General features: G+C 38.3%; 1 protein-coding gene across 1 annotated transcript in view; it reads right to left on the bottom strand.

Annotated features, from left to right (window-relative positions):
- Nucleotides 1-27798, bottom strand: part of MYO7B (myosin VIIB) — a 355055-nt gene that overhangs the window by 243792 nt on the left and 83465 nt on the right. Inside the window, 5 exon segments of the mRNA XM_053711560.1 lie at nucleotides 92-227; nucleotides 5756-5966; nucleotides 7869-8011; nucleotides 17362-17481; nucleotides 19878-19954. Of these exon segments, the coding sequence (XP_053567535.1) occupies nucleotides 92-227; nucleotides 5756-5966; nucleotides 7869-8011; nucleotides 17362-17481; nucleotides 19878-19954 (687 nt within the window).

Here is a 27798-nt window from a genome sequence, read left to right as displayed (position 1 = left end):
TGTCCTACAAATAAATCAATACTCCTGCGTAAATATGGCAGTAAAATAATAATATAATAAAAGAATTCTGATAGCACAAAGTATCACTTACCTTCTGTCTCGTAATACACAATCCCTGCAAAATGGTTGATTCCAAACTTGGTATCATGATCACTTCTGGAAGGGATGTATGTGTTGTTTTTGCTATGAATTTTATTAAGTTTAACCAACATGGTGGCATCCGTTCCCTAAAACAAACAGTGTTGAAGAATTAAAACTGAGCAAAGAAATCTATTTATTCAGTATATGACACATATTTTATTTAGGTATGGTATTAAAATAAGCTTTTATTACATACAAGTGAATTTGTTCCTGCTCAGGACAGCATTTGAAGATTATCTTATGGAATATTACATGATTTTCTTCATCTTTGCATTACATTTCCCCAACCTCTAATATCTACATATAGATAGAATTAGGGTTGCACCAATACCATTTTTTTTATGACCGAGTACAAGTAACGATACTTGTTTTCAAATACTCGCCGATACCAATTACCAATACTTTTTTTTAATGTCATGTGACAGTTTACCAAGCACAATACAGACTAATTATTTAAGATTCCTTCTTTATAATTATATATGAAATAAAAGTTTTATTTGTCACAAAGTTCACTGAACAGGTTTATAAATAAAAATTATTACAATAAAATATTACATTTAAAGGGGTGATGCAATTGGGTTGTAGGGCTGTTATATAACATCAATCTGACGTTTGTATGGAGGTTCGACTCTAAGTTGAACAGTCTTTCACTTTCCACACTACTGCATGGTGCAGAAAGATATTTTTGGGCCAGTTTAGCCAGAGCTGGAAATCTGTTTATTAACTGCCCAGTACTTCAGGGGTTTATGTGAACGAGGTACAGTGATCTTTCCTACAATAATACAAATAACAGTAATTTGTATTGGCAGAACAGTAGTAAACAATTTTTAGTTTAGTCTCCACTCCAGTTTAAATTGAAATAGGAACATGCAATTTGAAAAAACGCCACAAGATAGCATATGGGTAGGAAGTGGAGGTATCGGTTTAAGTATCGGTGCATATGCACGAGTACAAGTACTCATGCAAATACTTGGTATCGGTATCGGTGCAACCCTAGATAGAATGGAAGAAACATAGGAAAGGACAAGAAAAAAAAACAAAAAACAGAACACATTAATAAATTGCATGCCCTCAAATACAACCCAGATGGAAAAAAAGTAATAATGGAAATAAATGCCTATTTAAAAAAAAAAGAAAACACAAATTGATCTATTTAAAAGAAGTAAGCAGGCAACAGAGGATGTGGGGGGCTTTAAATTACAGAGGTTGTGGCTAGGGAAAGGCGAATGTTAATCAGGTCTGTTAATTTTAACACGCTAGTTTTGAATTTCAAATATTCGTACAACATTCTAACATTCGTTTAATGTGATAGTATTTCTAATGCTCTCTTTAAAGGGACAGTAAACTTTATAATTTTTATGCTTTAACAATAAACACCAGCTTTAGTAATATTAAATTAACATTTGTCTTATTTCATAAAGTTTTTAATTAAACATATAATTGACCCTCATGATTTTTTTTTCCTAATAATGCAGCCCACCCACTGCTTCTCCCTACTATTTTATGATTTTTACCTTATGCCCTTTGTGCCTATCAGTGGGGTACCGATCACGCCATTGATGTATATATTGAGCGCATTCCATTATGCCTAGCTGTTTTGCCAAAGTCTACGCATGCGCACATTTTTGCTTTTTCCCTCAGCTGTCACTGAAGTAAATATCGGAATGCCGTGTCTGCAAACCCGCTAACTACTTATTTATTGCTTGTGTGCGCATGCGTACTTTCTTTGCATTTTCCCTCAGCTGTGAATCTGGCAGCGTTTGGCATCCGCTCTGAAGGCTTTCTAATAAGTTTCAAGAGTGCGCTTGGTAACCTGGTCAGGGGGGGGGGTGTCAGAAGGTGGAAAAAAATGTCAGAGGGTGGAGTTACAAATATGCGACCAGAAAAATATTTTAATGCATATCGTCTATATCACACTAGTCATTGACAGTCTACACCATATAAAAATTATTTTAAACAATAAAACTACAAATTTAACGTTTTCAATATCCTATGTTTACTGACCCTTTAAATGTAATATTCAAAATAGAAACATTCAAACTGATATATTTGTATCAATTTACTAAATTCCCTACCACATGAACTATTGAACTTCTGAATAGTATTTGTTAAATCGAATGTTACATTTGAAATTTCAAAATGTGGACATTCGATCTAATTATAAACATTCAAATTCGAAAGTGACATTTAAAAACTGTAAATTGCATTCAATTATAGAATTTTTAAGAATATTCGTTCTTATCAATATTCGATTATGTAAATCAAATTTCTACAATAACATTCAAATAGAAACACATTTGCCCATCCCTAGTTGTGGCATCATTTTGCCGGGCTTGAAGAAATGGTAAAGCTCTAATAAACCAGCAATGACAGACACTTTGCACATGAAGACAATTATAGCTTCTTTTAGAAGCTTGCAATATTGTAATACGCCTAGATTTAGAGTTTTGTTGGTAAAGACCCGCGGTGCTAACGCTCGTTTTTTTTCCAGCGCACCCTTAAGCCAACGCTGGTATTACGAGTTGTCTTAATGGCTGCGTTAGCCTCAGAAAAGGGAGCGTTGAGCATAATTTAGCTCCACTTTAACCCTCAATACCAGCGTTGCCTACGGTAGCGGTAAGCTGGAAAAACGTGCTTGTGCACAATATCCCCATAGGATACAATGGGGCTGAGCTGGCTGAAAAAAACCTAACACCTGCAAAAAAGCAGCGTTCAGCTCCTAACGCAGCCCCATTGTTTCCTATGGGGAAACACTCTCTAAGTCTACACCTAACACCCTAACATGTACCCCGAGTCTAAACACCCCTAATCTTACACTTATTAACCCCTAATCTGCCGCCCCCGCTATCGCTGACACCTGCATTATATTATTAACCCCTAATCTGCCACTATGGACACCGCCGCCACCTACATTATAGCTATGAACCCCAATCTGCTGTCCCTAACATCCCCTACACCTATATTATATTTATTACCCCCCCTAATCTGCCCCTCCAACGTTGCCGCCACCTACCTACACTTATTAACCCCTAATCTGCCGACCGGACATCGCCGCCACTATAATAAATGTATTAACCCCTAAACCGCCGCACTCCCGCCTCGCAAACACTATAATAAATTGTATTAACCCCTAATCTGCCCTCCCTAACATCACCGCCACCTACCTACAATTATTAACCCCTAATCTCCCGCCCCCGTCGCCGCTACTATAATAAAGTTATTAACCCCTAAACCTAAGTCTAACCCTAACCCTAACACCCCCCTAAGTTAAATATCATTTAAATAAAACGAAATAAATTTACTATAATTAAATAAATTATTCCTATTTAAAACTAAATACTTACCTGTAAAATAAACCCTAATATAGCTACAATACAATGAGAGGTCAATCCGATTGGCTGATTGGATCAGCCAATCGGATTGAACTTCAATCTGATTGGCTGATTGAATTAGCCAATCAGATTTTTCCTACCTTAATTCCAATTGGCTGATAGAATCCTATCAGCCAATCGGAATTCGAGGGACGCCATCTTGGATGACGTCATTTAAAGAAACCGTCATTCGTCGTTCAGTCGTCGGCCAGGATGGATGTTCCGCGTCGGAGGTCTTCAGGATGCTGCCGCTCCGCTCAGGATGGATGAAGATAGAAGATGCCGCTTGGATGAACACTTCAATCGGATGGAAGACCTCTTCTGCCCCGCTTGGATGAAGACTTCAACCGGATGGAGGACCTCTTCTGCCCCGCTTGGATGAAGACTTCAATCGGATGAAGGACCTTTTCTGCCCCGCTTGGATGAAGAATTCGGCTCGGCTGAGTGAAGACGACTAAAGGTAGGGAGATCTTCAGTCGGTTAGTGTTAGGTTTTTTTAAGGGGGGTTTGGGTGGATTTAGAGTAGGGGTATGTGGATGGTGGGTTGTAATGTTGGGGGGTATTGTATTTTTATTTACAGGTAAAAGAGCTGATTACTTTGGGGCAATGCCCCGCAAAAAGCCCTTTTAAGGGCTGGTAAAAGAGCTGATTACTTTGTAATTTAGGATAGGGTAGGGCATTTTATTTTTGGGGGGGGCTTAGATTAGGTGTAATTAGTTTAAACTTCTTGTAATTATTTTTATTTTCTGTAATTTAGTGGGGGGTTTTTGTATTATAGTTTAGTTTATTTAATTGTATTTTAGTTTAGCTAATTGTAGGTAATTTATTTAATTAATTTATTGATAGTGTAGTGTTAGGTGTATTTGTAACTTAGGTTAGGATTTATTTTACAGGTAATTTTGTAATTATTTTAACTAGGTAGCTATTAAATAGTTATTAACTATTTAATAGCTATTGTACCTAGTTAAAATAAATACAAAGTTGCCTGTAAACTAAATATAAATCCTAAAATAGCTACAATGTAACTATTAGTTATATTGTAGCTATATTAGGGTTTATTTTATAGGTAAGTATTTAGTTTTAAATAGGAATAATTTATTTAATTATAGTAAATTTATTTCGTTTTATTTAAATGATATTTAAATTAAAGGGGTGTTAGGGTTAGGGGTTAATAACTTTATTATAGTAGCGGCGACATTGGGGGCGGGAGATTAGGGGTTAATAATTGTAGGTAGGTGGCGGCGATGTTAGGAAGGGCAGATTAGGGGTTAATACAATTTATTATAGTGTTTGCGAGGCGGGAGTGCGGGAGTTTAGGGGTTAATACATTTATTATAGTGGCGGCAAGGTCCGGTCGGCAGATTAGGGGTTAATAAGTGTAGGTAGGGTTAAAAAAAATTATTATAGGGTTTGCGATGTGGGGGGGGGCCTCGGTTTAGGGGTTCACAGGTAGTGTTAGTGTACTTTATACACTGTAGTTAAGAGCTTTATGTTCCCGCGTTAGCCCATAAAACTCTTAACTACAGACTTTTTGGCCTTGCTAGCGGCCAAGGCATTACCAAAACGTTTATAAAACATCATTGATCAAACATGCCCACTATACCCTTAATGCCCCTATGCAATAGGGATTCATATTATTTAAGTCTTATCATAAACACCACTCTATCCAACTGCAAAACAAACACTTGGTCCATTAATCCCTTTAACCCATTTGGGATTTCAGTAATCAGCATCCATTATTAGCAGTTCTGAATGCCGCTGTGGGAAAATTGAGATCTTGTGTGAGTTAATAATCTTAGCTGTGTTTGACTCAGAAAGACTGTGATCACTTTGTTAATGGGGGAAAAAACATTTCCATTTTTTCAACATTGAAAAAACAAAAACAGAAAGATTCTAATTGTACCTACTGAGTTTGCTAAACCTGTCTCAACTGAAATGTATGCTTCACTTTACATTAATATACTAAAATGATTTATTTTAAAATGGCTTCTTACGATTTAGAATAGTCAGATCCTTGACGACTAAAAATAAAAATATATACTTCTATTCCTAAGAAGATCTCTTTACTGTAGTGTATATTTTTTATTGACCTATGCAATTGGAATTTATTCTTAGAAAGGTACGTTTATAAGCTTATACTTAATTTCTGAATCTGATGACCAGGCTGATAGTCATAGTATACTCTTCAATCCGGAATTAAAAGAGCAACTAATTACAAGTATTTCTTTCCATAATGCAATTACCTGGGGAAACTTGCTTTCCTCATCAATGAGTGAAATGATGTTCATGGGACGGAGGGCAATCATATCTAAAGTGCGCTGGTTATCGGCGAATTCAATGTGATGCCACTGGATCTTCTCTGCATTATATTCTGCTTGCTCAAGTTTGAATATATGTTGCACAAAAAACTGCTGAAGGTGCTCATTAGCAAAGTTAATGCATAACTGCTCAAATCTGTGATAGAGAAACAGACATCATTTTATTCACTGTGTGTAGAAACTTAAACATAAAAATGGAAACTAGATAAGAAAATCTTAATAAATTATAACAAAAGCTCAGATTTTTGTAACCCGTCCAAAAAAAAGAAAAAGAAAAAAAGAAAGAAAATCTAAGTTATATGATCTTGGCTGCCAAAAGATAATCCCTCAGGGTGGGCTGCCATACTCTGCAGATAACATATGTAGCAAAATGGAGGTTCTCCTTAATTTGGTACAAACAATCTTCAAAGTTTATTCCATAACAGGAGCAGAAAAAACACCACAACGTTTCGGGGCCAAAAGCTTGGCAGTTGCTTGTGGCTGTTCTCCTTATTGGGGTAACGTGTGCTGGACATATTTTTGCTTTTTGAATACCCTGCAGATAAGTCACTATATTTTTTCTGATAAGTAGTTACTAGGATACCTCAAATGTTATTCTGGCTATCCTGAACTATTTTGACTACAACCATAGTACTAGTACTGCTTTTTGTTTTGTACTTGCACCATGAATTTGCCTGTTGTTTATATTAAGACCATATAATAATGATAGGCAAGCATGCAGGACATGTTGGATATGCACAGGGTTACCCAATACCCTAGAGCTGCACTGGCTCACCAGAAATTCAGCGGGTAGAATTTTTTTTTAGTAGAGATGCATTTGTGTCATTGGTTTTAAAACAAATACCAAATATGGCGGTGGCCGCCAGAGACATTCAGCTCTTATTTAGAGCCAGATTTCTTCTTGAGATATGGGTTTGCACAGATCTTTGTGTGTTGCACTTTCACAAGAGGAAAACCAGCTTCAAAAAGAGCTGAATGCTGCTGGCAGTGGCCCCGTTTGGTATTCGTTTTTAAACAACTGACACAAATGCATGTCAAATCTTTTATCAATTTTGGTGCTTTCACCTGCTAACTGGAATACGACTGCACGACTGCTATCATTTCATATGAAAAGCAAACCTAGGGTCTCTCCTTCCTTTCCCTAATTTACATGAGGAGGCACATTTCAGTTTGTTTCAGGAACAAAAAATAATGCCCATTATCATTGAATATACAATAAACTGTCATTTAAAAAATAAAATTTAATGGGTGCATATCCTTATGAAATATGCAGTACTTTATCTTTACACCTGGTAATAAAAAACCTTTGGTATACTTACCACGATGGACAATGTTGCAGCAAATAATTAAAAGGACAATGTAATCAGCATTTTTTCTTTTCTTTACTTTAAGAGAAGGTATTTCAATTTTTTTTTATACTCATCGCTGTCCTGATTAAAACAATGTTTGTTTTGTTTTTCACACTTGTAGAGGTGTGTGTGCCGTGGTCGTACCTATGTGTTGTATTTTTTCTCTTACTGCATTGGTTATGTTAGTCAACCATTTTTTTTAAATAAACAGTTCTGTACCAACCTCTATAAGCATAATTAGTAGGGACAAATATTTCATTGAAAATTCACAAATTCTCGAGGTACACATAATGCTATTGTTGAAGGTTTATTAGAAGTTTTTATGGCAGAAAACAACTAGTATGTTTTAAATCTGCCTCTTTCCTAAGTGATATACAAATTTATCTTGTATGCCAACATCTTGCATTGTATTCCCACTCCAAAATTAATTTTCTCATCCTCTCATCTATTTGTATATAATGTCTTTGCTTTTGGTCCTACGTGAATAAATAATAAAACTGTACTTAAATCGCGAGTCTGTAATTTAAGTTCTTCACGTGAGCATAATACCTTTTATGAAGAAATAACACATTTATACCCATCTTAGCAATAATTCAAACAATCTTGGGAAACAGAAATGACCCATTGGATAAAACCAAACCAAAAAAGACCATTTTGCAGAAACTGTGGGTCTTGTGAAGTACCCTCACCTGTTAGTATTAAAATGTTCAAACCCAAAAATGTCAAGGAGACCAATGGACCGGCGTTCATTTTCCAGTTCTTCAGGAGCAGGTGTGAAGATAGCACTATTTATTTGATGTACTATCCACATAAACATCCTGCCATAGATGCCCTGTGAAATAAACCAGAGAAATAATGTTTATTATTATTTTATTAATTTCTCTTCCTTATCCTGTAATGTAAAATATATAAACACAACTTCTCTTTTTGTTATAATTAACTTGTTTTACATGTTCTTGTTATTATGTAATTGATACTATAGTTATCTCTTACACAAAACAATTGTGTGATTGTACAAGTAAAACTCATTTAGCTGTAAGCTGAACGATACAACTGATTTTACTCAGAAAAACCATATTGTTTATTTTTATGATATCTACTTTAACCATTAAGGGACAATGAACTAAATGAAGCATCTCAAAATAGTTTAGTGTGATGCTGCAGGAATGCCCTTTCAGATGGACTGGATCTCACCCACCTCACTGGGTGGTTGATTTCTGCTGCTTTCTTATATTTACTTGTCTATAAATAATACAGCAGTCTTGAAATTTTCAATGTAGGTGGCAGTTTTCACAGGTTATAGCAGCTATTTCAAATGACAAAATAAAGGTAATGAATATAGTTGTAAACAATTTAATGCACTTGAGCAAATTAAATTGACCATTTGTAACACATAAAAGGGAGGCAAAAATTACAGTACTATTTCCCCTTAAAACATCCCTTGAAGGGAACACATGCCTATTGTAGGTTAAAATACTGGCCTGAATTCACTAACACCTAGATTTGGAGTTTGGCGTTAGCCGTGAAAACCAGCGTTAGAGGCTTCTAACGCTGGTTTTAGGCTACCGCCGGTATTTGGAGTCACTCAAAATAGGGTCTAACGCTCACTTTTCAGCCGCGACTTTTCCATACCGCAGATCCCCTTACGTAAATTGCGTATCCTATCTTTTCAATGGGATCTTTCTAACTCCGGTATTTAGAGTCGTTTCTGAAGTGAGCATTAGACATCTAACAACAAAACTCCAGCCGCAGGAAAAAAGTCAGTAGTTAAGAGCTTTCTGGGCTAACGCCGGTTCATAAAGCTCTTAACTACTGTACTCTAAAGTACACTAACACCCATAAACTACCTATGTACCCCTAAACCGAGGTCCCCCCACATCGCCGACACTCGAATAAAATTTTTTAACCCCTAATCTGCCGACCGCAACCTACGTTATCCTTATGTACCCCTAATCTGCTGCCCCTAACACCGCCGACCCCTGTATTATATTTATTAACCCCTAACCTGCCCCCCACAAAGTCGCCTCCACCTACCTACACTTATTAACCCCTAATCTGCCGACCGCAAAGCGCCGCCACCTACGTTATCCTTATGTACCCCTAATCTGCTGCCCCTAACACCGCCGACAGCCAATAGAATGCGAGCTCAATCTGATTGGCTGATTGGATCAGCCAATCGGATTGAACTTGATTCTGATTGGCTGATTCCATCAGCCAATCAGAATATTCCTACCTTAATTCCGATTGGCTGATAGAATCCTATCAGCCAATCGGAATTCGAGGGACGCCATCTTGGATGACGTCATTTAAAGGAACCGTCATTCGTCGTTCAGTCGTCGGCCAGGATGGATGTTCCGCGGTGGAGGTCTTCAGGATGCTGCCGCTTCGCTCCGGATGGATGCCGCTTGGATGAAGACTTCAATCGGATGGAAGACCTCTTCTGCCCCGCTTGGATGAAGACTTCAGCCGGATCATGGACCTCTTCAGCCCCCCGCTTGGGCTTGGATCAGGACATCGGAGGAGCTCTTCTGGACGGATCGGTGTAATACCCAGTGAGGTGAAGACAAGGTAGGATGATCTTCAGGGGCTTAGTGTTAGGTTTATTTAAGGGGGGTTTGGGTTAGATTAGGGGTATGTGGGTGGTGGGTTGTAATGTTGGGGGGCTTGGGTATTGTATTTTTTTTTACAGGCAAAAGAGCTGTATTTCTTGGGGCATGCCCCGCAAAGGGCCCTGTTCAGGGCTGGTAAGGTAAAAGAGCTTTGAACTTTAGTAATTTAGAATAGGGTAGGGCATTTTTTTATTTTGGGGGGCTTTGTTATTTTATTAGGGGGCTTAGAGTAGGTGTAATTAGTTTAAAATTGTTGTAATATTTTTCTTATGTTTGTAAATATTTTTTTATTTTTTGTAACTTAGTTCTTTTTTATTTTTTGTACTTTAGCTAGTTTATTTAATTGTATTTATTTGTAGCAATTGTATTTAATTAATTTATTGATAGTGTAGTGTTAGGTTAATTGTAGGTAATTGTAGGTAGTTTATTTAATTAATTTATTGATAGTCTAGTGTTAGGTTTAATTGTAACTTAGGTTAGGATTTCTTTTACAGGTAAATTTGTAATTATTTTAACTATTTTAGCTATTAAATAGTTCTTAACTATTTAATAGCTATTGTACCTGGTTAAAATAAATACAAAGTTACCTGTAAAATAAATATTAATCCTAAAATAGCTATAATATAATTATAATTTATATTGTAGCTATATTAGGATTTATTTTACAGGTAAGTATTTAGCTTTAAATAGGAATAATTTATTTAATAAGAGTTAATTTATTTCGTTAGATTTAAATTATATTTAACTTAGGGGGGTGTTAGTGTTAGGGTTAGACTTAGCTTTAGGGGTTAATACATTTATTAGAGTAGCGGTGAGCTCCAGTCGGCAGATTAGGGGTTAATAATTGAAGTTAGGTGTCGGCGATGTTAGGGAGGGCAGATTAGGGGTTAATACTATTTATTATAGGGTTAGTGAGGCGGATTAGGGGTTAATAACTTTATTATAGTAGCGCTCAGGTCCGCTCGGCAGATTAGGGGTTAATAAGTGTAGGCAGGTGGAGGCGACGTTGAGGGGGGCAGATTAGGGGTTAATAAATATAATATAGGGGTCGGCGGTGTTAGGGGCAGCAGATTAGGGGTACATAGGGATAATGTAAGTAGCGGCGGTTTACGGAGCGGCAGATTAGGGGTTAAAAATAAAATGCAGGTGTCAGCGATAGCGGGGGCGGCAGATTAGGGGTTAATAAGTGTAAGGTTAGGGGTGTTTAGACTCGGGGTACATGTTAGGGTGTTAGGTGCAGACGTAGGAAGTGTTTCCCCATAGCAAACAATGGGGCTGCGTTAAGAGCTGAACGCGGCTTTTTTGCAGGTGTTAGGTTTTTTTTCAGCTCAAACAGCCCCATTGTTTCCTATGGGGGAATCGTGCACGAGCACGTTTTTGAGGCTGGCCGCTTGCGTAAGCAACTCTGGTATTGAGAGTTGAAGCTGCGTTAAAAATGCTCTACGCTCCTTTTTTGGAGCCTAACGCAGCCTTTATGTGGACTCTCAATACCAGAGTTATTTTTATGGTGCGGCCATAAAAAAGCCGGCGTTAGTTTTTCGGGTCGTTACCGACAAAACTCCAAATCTAGCGGTAAGAGCTGTGATAAAAATTATATTGAGAAGATTTCTCTCACCTATGGTACTAAATATTAATAAACGTTTTAAACTAAACAGCAGCACTGTCATGCCTCGCTATGCCAAAGCTTATGAGATCGTCTCGTTTTTTTCATTTTATTTTTCATTAATTTTGGCAAGTTTACATTTGCGCATTTATTAGTGTGGACAACTTCATAGATGTTTTAAAACATTTTTGTGATTTTGTTCTGCAGTAAAACTCGTTCTATGCTAACAGTTCGAAGTTAACAGTTGCAGAATAGAAACGGCTCTGCTGATTTCAATTTGCTGCTCTAATAAGATACAGCTGCAAATCTTTATGATCTACACAACATTCAAGCTCCAAAGTTCTGCTGAGTTTTGTCAACAAGATTTTAGTTTTACTAAAGATTTCTATTGATTCTAGACCATTAACTCCGTTGGCACCTTATTTTGGCCCAGAATACAAATGGAGTGCTATTGATAGCTCAGATTGCGCTATCAAAATCCCTGTACTGCGTTAGGATTAGCAAGAACATTAATATTACAAGTCTATGGTAATTAAGAATTACCAGAGATTGTTTAGCACAGCCAACATCCCTTTAGTGTGCGACACCTTCAATGGATATCGTGACCGTGCTAAACATATTACAAGTATAAATGTATGTGTTGTACTACTTTATACCTGATGTAAAGTGCTAGGCTACAATGAAAGTTTAACAAAACACATGTAAAACATATTAAAATAAAGTACACACACACACACACATATATACAGGGAGTGCAGAATTATTAGGCAAGTTGTATTTTTGAGGATTAATTTTATTATTGAACAACAACCATGTTCTCAATGAACCCAAAAAACTCATTAATATCAAAGCTGAATAGTTTTGGAAGTAGTTTTTAGTTTGTTTTTAGTTTTAGCTATTTTAGGGGGATATCTGTGTGTGCAGGTGACTATTACTGTGCATAATTATTAGGAAACTTAACAAAAAACAAATATATACCCATTTCAATTATTTAGTTTTACCAGTGAAACCAATATAACATCTCAACATTCACAAATATACATTTCTGACATTAAAAAACAAAACAAAAACAAATCAGTGACCAATATAGCCACCTTTCTTTGCAAGGACACTCAAAAGCCTGCCATCCATGGATTCTGTCAGTGTTTTGATCTGTTCACCATCAACATTGCGTGCAGCAGCAACCACAGCCTCCCAGACACTGTTCAGAGAGGTGTACTGTTTTCCCTCCTTGTAAATCTCACATTTGATGATGGACCACAGGTTCTCAATGGGGTTCAGATCAGATGAACAAGGAGGCCATGTCATTAGATTTTCTTCTTTTATACCCTTTCTTGCCAGCCACGCTGTGGAGTACTTGGATGCGTGTGATGGAGCATTGTCCTGCATGAAAATCATGGTTTTCTTGAAGGATGCAGACTTCTTCCTGTACCACTGCTTGAAGAAGGTGTCTTCCAGAAACTGGCAGTAGGACTGGGAGTTGAGCTTGACTCCATCCTCAACCCGAAAAGGCCCCACAAGCTCATCTTTGATGATACCAGCCCAAACCAGTACTCCACCTGCACCTTGCTGGCGTCTGAGTCGGACTGGAGCTCTCTGCCCTTTACCAATCCAGCCACGGGCCCATCCATCTGGCCCATCAAGACTCACTCTCATTTCATCAGTCCATAAAACCTTAGAAAAATCAGTCTTGAGATATTTCTTGGCCCAGTCTTGACGTTTCAGCTTGTGTGTCTTGTTCAGTGGTGGTCGTCTTTCAGCCTTTCTTACCTTGGCCATGTCTCTGAGTATTGCACACCTTGTGCTTTTGGGCACTCCAGTGATGTTGCAGCTCTGAAATATGGCCAAACTGGTGGCAAGTGGCATCTTGGCAGCTGCACGCTTGACTTTTCTCAGTTCATGGGCAGTTATTTTGCGCCTTGGTTTTTCCACACGCTTCTTGCGACCCTGTTGACTATTTTGAATGAAACGCTTGATTGTTCGATGATCACGCTTCAGAAGCTTTGCAATTTTAAGAGTGCTGCATCCCTCTGCAAGATATCTCACTATTTTTGACTTTTCTGAGCCTGTCAAGTCCTTCTTTTGACCCATTTTGCCAAAGGAAAGGAAGTTGCCTAATAATTATGCACACCTGATATAGGGTGTTGATGTCATTAGACCACACCCCTTCTCATTACAGAGATGCACATCACCTAATATGCTTAATTGGTAGTAGGCTTTCGAGCCTATACAGCTTGGAGTAAGACAACATGCATAAAGAGGATGATGTGGTCAAAATACTCATTTGCCTAATAATTCTGCACTCCCTGTATATATATATATATATATATATATATATATATATATATATATATATATATATACACGGTATGTATATACACACAATATACTGTATATAAAAGTGCAATACACTTTCATCAATAGTTCATCAATCTTTTATTGAAGGTAATATACAGAAATATATAGATATACTGTATATTTAAAAATAAAAAGAACGAGGGGGCGGAGCCAGCAGCACACATGAAAGGTTGCATTTCTTCAGAGCTCCAGCTACAACTACCCTAAAATCGATAAAAGATAAGATTTGGATACAAATTAAATCTTCTATGTTGGGGGGCTTCCTGTTGGACTCCTAACTGACACCCAGAGAAAGCTGATTTTGCCATAGATACAACAGCATCAAAGTGAGACTGGAGTCCCGTTTTGCAGCTGCAAAGACGGTAGCCATCTTGCCTCCCTCGTGGATCTGCATTAGACATGGAGAACGCTCATCAGTTACTAATTGAACTCAGTGGACTTCTAATCTCCCACTACCTTAAACTTACCTCTACCTTAAACAAGGCTCTTGGCTTCGCAGAGGACGTTAGGACTTAGGTTGAGGTTTATTCCAGCCCAGCTGAAGTGAACAATACTAGCAGGGATGCTTTGGGGCCCCAGCATCGTCCGTACACCAGTACAGAAACAGCTGGGAAGGTGAAATATCATGAGGCTGCGGACACTACTGAAGAATCCTTGTTAACGAGAGCTACTGTTAAGACCCTAATGGGAGAGTACTCTAACCCGATAGATGACTCAGGAAAGCTTAACAATTACAGCGTTCCCCCCATGAGCTTTGGAAGAAAAATAGCATCGGCACAAACTTCCTTCAAACAGAGACAGTACTATTAGACCCACGCAACTTGGCACAAAACCTGCAGGGCAAATGGTGAAAGGATAGGTCCCATGCTGGTGATTAATTCATTGAGAACAGGCATAGGATAGGAACTGAAGCCTAATCTGCACAAGTTATTCTGTTGTAAGAAGATATGCCTGGAAAGGAACTTTATAATTTCTACAACACTGGACCTCCTTTATAAGTATAATGTGAACTAGATGTATTGATGGTGATTCTGGTTCTTAACCGTTACCTATGAAGGCATAACGCTGGATTCCACTTAACGGCTTTCTAAAAGACTTGCTGGAGTCCCTATTGTAATTTAACAGTTAATAACTCTCTCTATGTTTCTTTTTTTTACTTAAAAGTTCTGTTAGAAATGGGCATTATGTTTATTATTATTATTACTCATGTATTCATGTATGTACTTTTATTTGCTGACCGTACGTTCTGAAAATGGTGACGTAGGCTGACTAATGGTAAAAGTCTTGCACATGCTATTGATTTGTTTCATGGATTTTTTACTTAGCCGAAATTGGGGCTGATATCTGTGTAGTATAAGACAAGCATTTAGGTTACTATACATTATGCCTGCTTGAATTGACCCATGACAGGTAAGATGAGAAATCACATGTTCTGTGTTGCAGGGGTATACTCTAATCTGTTAACTTGTCCCTGGTTACTTGCTAAGGTTGTATGCTTCTTTTTAAGCCTGGAAATGCTCAATACCTCCAAAACCAGTTTAATAATCTATTGTCAGTACACCCCTTATTTAAAGTATTCTTCACGCACCTTCAGCTTTAGCGCAGTTGTCCTAACGCACCTTCGGGTTAGCACGCAATCAACAGCTAGAAGAGACTTTTGTAGTGCACCCCATAAAAGTCTTTGAGGAAAGAGAGTTAGCATGGCTACACTATCCATCCTCCAGATGTTAGTGCGCAATTGAAAGACTCCAACATTCTATTTTTAATTTGTAATACAAGCTTAAAGGGCCATAATACCCAAATGTTTAAACACTTGAAAGTGATGCAGCATAGCTGTAAAAAGATGCCTAGAAAATATCACCTGAACATCTCTATGTAAAAAAGAAAGATATTTTACCTCAAAAGTTCCTCAGTAGCCACCTCCCATTGTAAAGGATTTCTAAGCAGCATATTAGTTTGTTTGTCCCGGGACAAATGAAAGGATGAGCTTCGTACACTCTCATATTATTTCACCAATCAGGTAAAGGAAGCTTACTATGAAATCTCATGAGAGTTAAGTCAAATCTCATGAGATCACAGTAAAAGAGTTCATGACCTCAGCACTGCTGATGCTGATTGGCTGCTGTTCATTTCTTCAATTTTTTTTACCTGCAGCTGGGAGCAGCTGAGTATAACTTGTTACACAGAACTTACTCTGCTGAGCTGAGGAGATTGTGAGGTAAAATATCTTCCTTTTTTACATAGAGATGCTCAGGTGATATTTTCCTGTCAGCTTTTTACAGTTATACTGCATCAGTTTCAAGTGATTTAGCATATGAGTATTATGTCCCTTTAAGAATAGGAGAGCTATTGATTTAACTTGAGTGCTGTTAGAACTCAATGGCACCAATATTCATGTAATCTAGCCAATAGGCTTTACTAGCAGTCATGGCAATATCTGAATTTCTTTTTTTGTCTGATTACAAAAAAAAAAAAAAGGAAAGGAAAGTAAAGACTTAAGACTTTATTTTTTGTTTTTCAAAAACATGTATGAAAACAATCTCCAGTAAACCATTTGTAAAGGACAGCACAAGTTTCACAGACCTGTGTTGGTGGATTTATATTCTCATTTAAGAAGAAAGGTTTTTTTTATGCAAATGGTCATGGCTATAATAAAATAATTTTATAAAAAAATATTTAAAGGGACATTAAACCCCAAAATTTTACAATTTGAAACATTATTCCAATTTACTTCTATTGTCTAATTTGTTTCATTGTTTAGATATCCTTTGTTGAATAAATAGTAATGCACATGGATGAGCCAATCACACAAGTCATCAATGTGCAGACTCCAATCAGTAGCTACTGAGCCTATCTAGATATGCTTTTTAGGAAAGAATATTAAGAGAATGAAGCAAATTAGAAAATAGAAGTAAATTAGAAAGTTGTTTAAAATTGTATTCTCTATCATAATCATGAAAGAAAATGTTTGCTTAATTTTTGCACTTAAAGGGACATTAAACCCAAAGTGTTACAGTATATTTTATTTTAATAAAAAAAATATTTGAAAAATATTATAATTGATTAATATTTATTGTGATCACATTTGTTTAGATATGGACCGAACATGCATAAAGCTCTGTTTCAGATTACTTTACTTTTTCAAAATGGCTTATAATAGAATTTGGAACATTGTCTTATCTCAATGTAAAAGTGCATCAAAAAACTGTTGTTGTGTTTCTTTACAAACTACAAAATTGTTTATGGAACCAAGAACTCTACTTAGGAAGATGATTAAGAACATTGTCCTCTCTACCTAATTGGCTACAAATATCATCTTTATATGTCAGGTTGGTATCCTGTTAGCTCAAATATTAACATGTATTTATCCCAAAGGGTGTGATCATCAAAAACTTGTGGAGAGAAATCTCGCAAAATCTTTTTTTTTTTTTTGAGCATTAAATTTGAAAATAGGTGTCTCTCCTTCCATAACCCTGCATAGCAAGATATAGAGCATTCAAGCTAAAATTTGCCTTTATAAAATTGTTTGAGGGATCTTGCACTACTGACAAGAAGCCTTATAAACTCTTTCTATGGTTAAAAGCTTTAGATCATTGGGTATTAAGTTCTTACCTTCATAAAGGCATCTCTGCCGTCAGAGGCCTGAGAACAGTTTAGCGGTTTGGACACACTTTCACCGCGGATGATAATAGAATGCTTGGTAAGGCTGCCAGTTAACTCTCCATAGTCTACCTGTAAAAAAGGTATATACAGTATATTTGTTAAAACTGTTGAAAGAGTGCTATTATATGCTCTATTAAAAGGCAATCCTGTTTGTTAATTCATTGTTAAATTTACCTCAATTTAAGGCTTTAGATTTAAATTAAACAAAAAACTATGTTAAAAATGTTATGAAAGAATATTAAAATCAAATATTATGTGAGGTGAAGACGTCTAAATTCCAATCTAGAAGATATTCTTCCTTTGTTTAAAATTCACAACCATAAAATTACATATCTATATATGTAAATGTAAACCAGTTATAGGCAACAGCAGTTTGCAATCAACAGGCCAAGAATGGTTTATTTTAATAAATGAGCACTCAATTTAAAGGGACAGTCAAGTCCAAAAAAAACTTTCATGTTTCAAATAGGGCATGTAATTTTAAACAACTTTCCAATTTACTTTTATCACCAATTTTGCTTTGTTCTCTTGGTATTCTTAGTTGAAAGCTAAACCTAGGATGTTCATATGCTAATTTCTTAGACCTTGAAGGCCGCTTCTAATCTAAATGCATTTTGATAGTTTTTCACCACTAGAGGGCATTAGTTCACGTGTTTTACAACATTGAGCTCCTGCACGTGAATTTACCATGGAGACAGCTCTGATTGGCTAAAATGCAAGTCGGTCAAAAGAACTGAAATAAGGGTGCAGTCTGCTGAGGCTTAGATACAAGGTAATTACAGAGGTAAAACGTGTATAATTATAACTGTGCTGGGTATGCAAAACTGGAGAATTGGTAATTAAGGGATTATCTATCTTTTAAAACAACAAAAATTCTGGTGTTGACTGTCCCTTTAAATGAAAACCAAACCAATGATCACGCAGTACCATAGAAAAAAAACCTACAGTCTACCTCTATAAAGTTAAAGTCCAACTACCCAAACTATTTTATTAATAAAACCTATCAGGTTTCCTTGCTCAAGGCCAAGGCTTGTGGCTATTTTCTAATTACCTTTTTATTTTTAAAACATCATATTAGGAATCGTTTGGACAGTGGGCTACAGTTCAGCAAAACGTGCATTATGCTAAACGCAGAAATGCATCTGGAAAATGTAAATTATTATAGAATGTATAAAATGCACTTATTGTATAAAACATTCCTTCTGGTCATATTTACTGGAAAAATTAAGAGAATTTAAGGGGTGACACATGGTAAATTACAGTTAGAAATGCTTGCTTTCGGATAGCAATCAGTACATTACACACACACACACACACACATATATATATATATATATACAGCAATACAAACAAAAATAAATAACAAGACAAAACAAAAGAGAAAACCAACTCACATCTTACATAAAAGTAATGTGTATCAATAAAGGGCTGAGTGTCTGTTTGGGTGTCTGTGTCTGAGTGTGTTTCTTTGCGTGTCTGCTAGAGTGTCTATATGTGAATCCTTATGTGTGTGTGTGTGTGTGTTTCAGTGTATGAGTGTGTCTGTGTGTTTTTATGTTACTACCTTTACAACATTTCCAAGTTTAAATAGACACTTTAGAATAAAGTGCATATATGTTTTAGTCACTTGGTCAAAAATTGCACATGTCAAAGGGGGGGGCCTGATCAATGGTTAAGTCAGGGGCCCCAAAATTTCTAGTGGCGGCCCTGTAAAGGGGTATGTCATTTTAGGACTAGCGACCCTGCAATGCTATGTGTTTAACCCTAGCAAAGGATCAGCAGCAGTTGCGACTTGGGATCCGTACTAATAAAGTTTAAGGGGACGAACTATCAAGCTTCAGGCTTGCTGGAAACAGCAGTTATGTCCGCTGTCTCTGAAGCTGCGGTCTTCAATCCACTCAATCTCATACGATCGGAATGATTGATACCCCCTGCTAGCGGCCGATTGGATGCGAATCTGCACGGGGCGGCATTGCACAAGCAGTTCACAAGAACTGCTTGTGCAATGATAAATGCTGACAGCGTATGCTGTCGGCATTTATCAATGTGCTGCGGAAATGATACGCTACAGCGTACCATGTCCGCTCGCACTTTAATAAATTGGCCCCTAATACTTTAGTATTTCCAGCTGTCACAATAAATAACAATAATTATTCATAATTGTATTTATTTAAAAAAAAATAAAAAAAATAATGAAAAAAGTCTGGATTTAAGAATAATTCCTGATCATGGGATTTGTACCACTGTTATTATTATAAAATTAATTAAAAAGCTACTTCAAGTCCTTTTGTAAACAAACAATTTTTGGACCATTTTCATATTGAAAAGGGTCCACTATAAACACTAACATGATGTGTGACATGCAGTATATTACTGAAAAAAATCCTGCTTTCACTGCATGTAGGTTAATATAGAATACACCCTACAATATATGTTTTATGGAAAAAAGTGACTCTTTCAGTTACCTCAAGCAGATTTGCTACCGTGGACAGGTGAATAGAATCACAAACATCACAACAGTCAAGGTTCCCATACATTGCACCTGCAAACAAGAACCATATCATTAAAATAGACATAAAGATGTGTATTCATAACATATTATTCACAACATTTGTAAAGATACCTGCTAGATTTCTCAGTTTATTTATTTATTCATTTGGAGTACTACTTCTCCTGTAACAGATGACGTTTTTTTATTGTCAACCAATCAGGACTGTTGCCACATGGCTTGCTTTATCTTATGTACAGGCTTGTCTATCTGATATATGCATGCACACTTGCATCCAGATGACTTTCCCCTAATGTAAGTTGTTGCCTGACCATTCTCTGCACGCATTACCTATTATGCAGTATATGTCACTTCACTACAGAAAAGGTAATAGAAGGGGAAGAACTAAAAATGGCAGAAAAATAAAATATATATTTTTCAATAAATAAAGTCGATATTTTTTAAATTATTTTCGCGGTGTAGTTGTGAATAGCACCCCCTACGCTTTTTTACAGGTATAATATATATATTTTTAAATTGTTTACACTCCATCAGGACACAGATTTTTTTTGAACGCATAAGATTCAGAGTGATTTTTCTCACCACTGTACTGAACCTATTTTTCTACTTTGGCATCAGTCATGTAAAACCTACCTCACAAACTAACTCTTCACTTCCCCTTTTTACAGCATTTATGCCCAAACTTTGATATGTGAATGAGCTATTCATGATTTCATGTTTGCTTTGCACCTAGATATGTACTTGTATTTATTATAAAATTGTACTTATAAAACATAGTCATTTGCAAACCAAGAATGGTGCCAAATTATAATTTGCAAACAATCAATGTGTGATTCCTAAAGCAATATTAAGTACATGTTGTAGCATTTGTAAAAAGGTACACGCATATTTTCATTTGTTACTATAACAAATGAAGCAAAACAGAGTACAGCTTTTAATTTTCTGTAAGGGAAAAAAATAAAAAATAAATATCAATAGCTCTGTGACATGCAGAGCCTCTCGTTTCTACTTAAAGGGATATTGAAACTCACATTTTTTTCTTTTATGATTAAGAAAGAGCGTGCAATTTTAAACAACTTTCTAATTTACTTCTATCATCTAATTTGCTTCCTTATCTTGATATTCTTTGCTGAAAAGCATATCTAGTGTGCATTGCTATTTCTTGAACAAAGAAAATCTAAAACATTAAGCAAATTAGATAATAGAAGTAAATTTGAATGTTGTTTAACCCCTTAATGACCACATCACTTTTTCATTTTCTGTCCGTTGGGGACCAAGGCTATTTTTACATTTTTGCCGTGTTTGAGTTTAGCTGTAATTTTCCTCTTATTCATTTACTGTACCCACACATATTATATAATGTTTTTCTCGCCATTAAATGGACTTTCTAAAGATACCATTATTTTCATCATATCTTATAATTTACTATAATTGTTTTTATAAAATATGAGGAAAAAATGGAAAAAAACACACTTTTTCTAACTTTGACCCCCAAAATCTGTTACACATCTACAACCACCAAAAAACACCAATGCTAAATAGTTTCTAAATTTTGTCCTCAGTTTAGAAATACCCAATATTTACATGTTCTTTGCTTTTTTTGCAAGTTATAGGGCAATAAATACAAGTAGCACTTTGCTATTTCCAAACCACTTTTTTTTCAAAATTAGTGCTAGTTACATTGAAACACTGATATCTTTCAGGAATCTCTGAATATCCCTTGACATGTACATATTTGTTTTAGAAGACATCCCAAAGTATTGATCTAGGCCCATTTTGGTATATTTCATGCCACCATTTCACAGCCAAATGCAATCAAATAAAAAAAATCGTTCACTTTTTCACAAACTTTAGGTTTCTCACGGAAATTATTTACAAACAACTTGTGCAATTATGGCATAAATGGTTGTAAATGCTTCTCTGGGAACCCTTTGTTCAGATATAGCAGACATATATGGCTTTGGCGTTGCTTTTTGGTAATTAGAAGGCCGATGCGCATCCCACATGTATTATGTCTCGCAGTGAAGGGGTTAATTAGGTAGCTTGTAGGGAGCTTGCAGGGTTAATTTTAGCTTTAATGTAGAGATCAGCCTCCCACCTGACACATCACACCCCCTGATCCCTCCAAAACAGCTCTCTTTCCTCCCCCACCCCACAATTGTCCCCGCCATCTTAAGTACTGGCAGAAAGTCTGCCAGTCTTAAAATAAAAGTTTTTTGGGTTTAAAAAAAAATAAAAATAAAAAATAATTCTGCTGTGTGGGATCCCCTATTAGCCCCCAACCTCCCTGATCCCCCCCCCCAAACAGCTCTCTAACCCCCCCTCTGCCTTATTGTGTGCCATATTGGGTACTGGCAGCTGTCTGCCAGTACCCAGTTTGAAATCAAATATGTTTTGTTTTTGTTTTTTTTAAAAAGATTTTCTGTAGTGTAGCTGCCCCCCTCAACATCCAACCCCCCACCCTCTCCCAGATCGCTTAATATTTTTTATTCCCACCCTCTCTCCCACCGAGTCCCACCTTGCCTCTCCTTAAACTTGTTCCCTAGTGTAGGGTTCCCACCAGCCTGCGCACCCGCTCCCATGCACACACCCATGCGTGATCCCGCCCCCTCCTCCACCGATGGCCGCCCACCCGCCTCCCTGGATCAGTTCCCACCCACCAACAAACATAGCCATCGATGGCCGATGCAGAGAGGGCCACAGAATGGCTCTCTCTGCATCAGACTGCTAAAAACTATTATTGAAGGATGCCTCAATATCGAGGCATCACTGCAATAACAGGAAAGCGGCTGGAAGCGATCAGGATTGCTTCCACCACTTTCAAAGACCAACGACGTACAGGGTACGTCCTCGGTCGTTAACTGTATTTTTTTGGAGGACGTACCCTGCACGTCGTCGGTTATTAAGGGGTTAAAATTGTATTCTCTACCTGAATCATGAAAGAAAAAATGTGGGTTTGGTCTGTGCCTTTAAGAACAACTTTGTCTACAAATATCATATTCTGCTGGATTGTAAATAACATTTTTAGTTTTTCCAATAGCCTATTTTTTGCTGCCATTTTAGTAAAAAAATATACATAAGTTTGTAATAATAGAAATATGTAAACATCAGATTAAACATCCTCTCTAGGAGTTTCAGGTGTGGCAAGTTAAGACAAGCATATTCCCCTCTAGGCCATTGTATGGATTCATATATTCTATAGATTCAGGCCATAAAATGCTTGTCTTCTTTTGCTATTGGTTGTGTCCTTTCTCCGTGGAACAAATGTATAACAAGTGTGGCTTCTCATTAAAAAAGATTGGATGCTAGGCAGACTAAAAATTTTGATGACAGCCACAACTTGCAAACAATTTAAGCAAGTCTTTTTTATATATTCATTAGAGCATATAATTTCAAGGCTAGCGAATCATTAATACTTTGCAGGATTGGGGGGTAAACAAATAGCATTAAAGGGTCACTAGTTTTAAAATTCAACACCCTAACGAATTAGGATAGAACTGCCCTTTAAAATATTACCAAATAGGGGGCGGAGTTTAGCCAAGCTCTAAGATGGCAGCATAACTTGGCAGCTCCCTGCAGTAATAAAAGCTATAAGGAAGAAAAGCATGTCTAGAGACCTCAAACAAAGTCTAAAAGTACCCATGGGTGATTACTAAAGCAAGCGGATACTTTTGGCAGAGTACCGTCAGAAATACTAGCAGAAGACGACAACCCAGATTAAGAACCGCGGCACACGATCTCCCATTGCCGCGCCACAGCACACACGCCATCACGAAATAAGGGAGAAGGGAAACTGCCTGTGACCCATTACCCGCTTTATGTGTACCAACTGGGGAGCGGTAGCCGAGACCTCCCGCCACGACACTCAGCGGAGACCGGAAAGCAGAGAATAAGGCAGCACACAGCAAGGCCTGACAAACGGCCATATTCCGGCCGTGCTCACAACCGCCATTAAGCTCCAGTCGATCGGTGGGTGAAAGTGGAAGTGACAAGGAAGCCAATACCTCCCCTGCAGCTCCATCGGCAACAGTAACCGCAACGCCTGATAGAAGGGGTATGTAGGCATTAAATCCCAGGCCGCACATAACGCCCGAGAAGACAGTACACGTGATCTTAAGAATCAAGTAGGCCCCACATAAATACCGCCACAAGCTTGATTTCAGGCTGTTATAATCCTTACTGTCAAGTGTACAGAGGAGCCTCTGAATTGAAAAACAGAATTTATGTTTACCTGATAAATTACTTTCTCCAACGGTGTGTCCGGTCCACGGCGTCATCCTTACTTGTGGGATATTCTCTTCCCCAACAGGAAATGGCAAAGAGCCCAGCAAAGCTGGTCACATGATCCCTCCTAGGCTCCGCCTTCCCCAGTCATTCGACCGACGTAAAGGAGGAATATTTGCATAGGAGAAACCATATGACACCGTGGTGACTGTAGTTAAAGAAAATAAATTATCAGACCTGATTAAAAAACCAGGGCGGGCCGTGGACCGGACACACCGTTGGAGAAAGTAATTTATCAGGTAAACATAAATTCTGTTTTCTCCAACATAGGTGTGTCCGGTCCACGGCGTCATCCTTACTTGTGGGAACCAATACCAAAGCTTTAGGACACGGATGAAGGGAGGGAGCAAATCAGGTCACCTAGATGGAAGGCACCACGGCTTGCAAAACCTTTCTCCCAAAAATAGCCTCAGAAGAAGCAAAAGTATCAAACTTGTAAAATTTAGTAAAAGTGTGCAGTGAAGACCAAGTCGCTGCCTTACATATCTGATCAACAGAAGCCTCGTTCTTGAAGGCCCATGTGGAAGCCACAGCCCTAGTGGAATGAGCTGTGATTCTTTCAGGAGGCTGCCGTCCGGCAGTCTCATAAGCCAATCTGATGATGCTTTTAATCCAAAAAGAGAGAGAGGTAGAAGTTGCTTTTTGACCTCTCCTTTTACCAGAATAAACAACAAACAAGGAAGATGTTTGTCTAAAATCCTTTGTAGCATCTAAATAGAATTTTAGAGCACGAACAACATCCAAATTGTGCAACAAACGTTCCTTCTTTGAAACTGGATTCGGACACAAAGAAGGCACGACTATCTCCTGGTTAATGTTTTTGTTAGAAACAACTTTCGGAAGAAAACCAGGTTTAGTACGTAAAACCACCTTATCTGCATGGAACACCAGATAAGGAGGAGAACACTGCAGAGCAGATAATTCTGAAACTCTTCTAGCAGAAGAAATTGCAACCAAAAACAAAACTTTCCAAGATAATAACTTGATATCAACGGAATGTAAGGGTTCAAACGGAACCCCCTGAAGAACTGAAAGAACTAAATTGAGACTCCAAGGAGGAGTCAAAGGTTTGTAAACAGGCTTGATTCTAACCAGAGCCTGAACAAAGGCTTGAACATCTGGCACAGCTGCCAGCTTTTTGTGAAGTAACACAGACAAGGCAGAAATCTGTCCCTTCAAGGAACTTGCAGATAATCCTTTCTCCAAACCTTCTTGAAGAAAGGATAGAATCTTAGGAATCTTTACCTTGTCCCAAGGGAATCCTTTAGATTCACACCAACAGATATATTTTTTCCATATTTTGTGGTAAATTTTTCTAGTTACAGGCTTTCTGGCCTGAACAAGAGTATCAATGACAGAATCTGAGAACCCTCGCTTTGATAAGATCAAGCGTTCAATCTCCAAGCAGTCAGTTGGAGTGAGACCAGATTCGGATGTTCGAACGGACCTTGAACAAGAAGGTCTCGTCTCAAAGGTAGCTTCCATGGTGGAGCCGATGACATATTCACCAGGTCTGCATACCAAGTCCTGCGTGGCCACGCAGGAGCTATCAAGATCACCGATGCCCTCTCCTGATTGATCCTGGCTACCAGCCTGGGGATGAGAGGAAACGGCGGGAATACATAAGCTAGTTTGAAGGTCCAAGGTGCTACTAGTGCATCTACTAGAGTCGCCTTGGGATCCCTGGATCTGGACCCGTAGCAAGGAACCTTGAAGTTCTGACGAGAGGCCATCAGATCCATGTCTGGAATGCCCCACAATTGAGTAATTTGGGCAAAGATTTCCGGATGGAGTTCCCACTCCCCCGGATGAAATGTCTGACGACTCAGAAAATCCGCTTCCCAAATTTTCCACTCCTGGGATGTGGATTGCAGACAAGTGGCAGGAGTGAGTCTCCGCCCATTGAATGATTTTGGTCACTTCTTCCATCGCCAGGGAACTCCTTGTTCCCCCCTGATGGTTGATGTACGCAACAGTCGTCATGTTGTCTGATTGAAAACGTATGAACTTGGCCTTTGCTAGCTGAGGCCAAGCCTTGAGAGCATTGAATATCGCTCTCAGTTCCAGAATATTTATCGGGAGAAGAGATTCTTCCCGAGACCAAAGACCCTGAGCTTTCAGGGGTCCCCAGACCGCGCCCCAGCCCACCAGACTGGCGTCGGTCGTGACAATGACCCACTCTGGTCTGCGGAAGCTCATCCCCTGTGACAGGTTTTCCAGGGACAGCCACCAACGGAGTGAATCTCTGGTCCTCTGATCTACTTGTATCGTCGGAGACAAGTCTGTATAGTCCCCATTCCACTGACTGAGCATGCACAGTTGTAATGGTCTTAGATGAATTCGCGCAAAAGGAACTATGTCCATTGCCGCTACCATCAAACCTATTACTTCCATGCACTGCGCTATGGAAGGAAGAGGAACAGAATGAAGTATTTGACAAGAGTTTAGAAGTTTTGATTTTCTGGCCTCTGTCAGAAAAATCCTCATTTCTAAGGAGTCTATTATTGTTCCCAAGAAGGGAACCCTTGTTGACGGAGATAGAGAACTTTTTTCTACGTTCACTTTCCACCCGTGAGATCTGAGAAAGGCCAGGACAATGTCCGTGTGAGCCTTTGCTTGAGGAAGGGACGACGCTTGAATCAGAATGTCGTCCAAGTAAGGTACTACTGCAATGCCCCTTGGTCTTAGCACCGCTAGAAGGGACCCTAGTACCTTTGTGAAAATCCTTGGAGCAGTGGCTAATCCGAACGGAAGTGCCACAAACTGGTAATGCTTGTCCAGGAATGCGAACCTTAGGAACCGATGATGTTCCTTGTGGATAGGAATATGTAGATACGCATCCTTTAAATCCACCGTGGTCATGAATTGACCTTCCTGGATGGAAGGAAGAATTGTTCGAATGGTTTCCATTTTGAACGATGGAACCTTGAGAAACTTGTTTAGGATCTTGAGATCTAAGATTGGTCTGAATGTTCCCTCTTTTTTGGGAACTACGAACAGATTGGAGTAGAACCCCATCCCTTGTTCTCCTAATGGAACTTGAATTCCAGAAGATAACCTTGGGAGACTATTTCTAGTGCCCAAGGATCCAGAACATCTCTTGCCCAAGCCTGAGCGAAGAGAGAGAGTCTGCCCCCCACCAGATCCGGTCCCGGATCGGGGGCCAACATCTCATGCTGTCTTGGTAGCAGTGGCAGGTTTCTTGGCCTGCTTTCCTTTGTTCCAGCCTTGCATTGGTCTCCAGGCTGGCTTGGCTTGAGAAGTATTACCCTCTTGCTTAGAGGACGTAGCACTTGGGGCTGGTCCGTTTCTGCGAAAGGGACGAAAATTAGGTTTATTTTTGGCCTTGAAAGACCTATCCTGAGGAAGGGCGTGGCCCTTGCCCCCAGTGATATCAGAGATAATCTCTTTCAAGTCAGGGCCAAACAGCGTTTTCCCCTTGAAAGGAATGTTAAGCAATTTGTTCTTGGAAGACGCATCCGCTGACCAAGATTTTAACCAAAGCGCTCTGCGCGCCACAATAGCAAAACCAGAATTTTTCGCCGCTAACCTAGCCAATTGCAAAGTGGCGTCTAGGGTGAAAGAATTAGCCA

The sequence above is a fragment of the Bombina bombina genome, chromosome 4, assembly GCF_027579735.1.
Source record: "Bombina bombina isolate aBomBom1 chromosome 4, aBomBom1.pri, whole genome shotgun sequence".
Classification (NCBI taxonomy): domain Eukaryota; kingdom Metazoa; phylum Chordata; class Amphibia; order Anura; family Bombinatoridae; genus Bombina; species Bombina bombina.
Note: the sequence above shows the minus strand (reverse complement) of the source record. Positions and strands in the feature narration are given on the sequence as shown.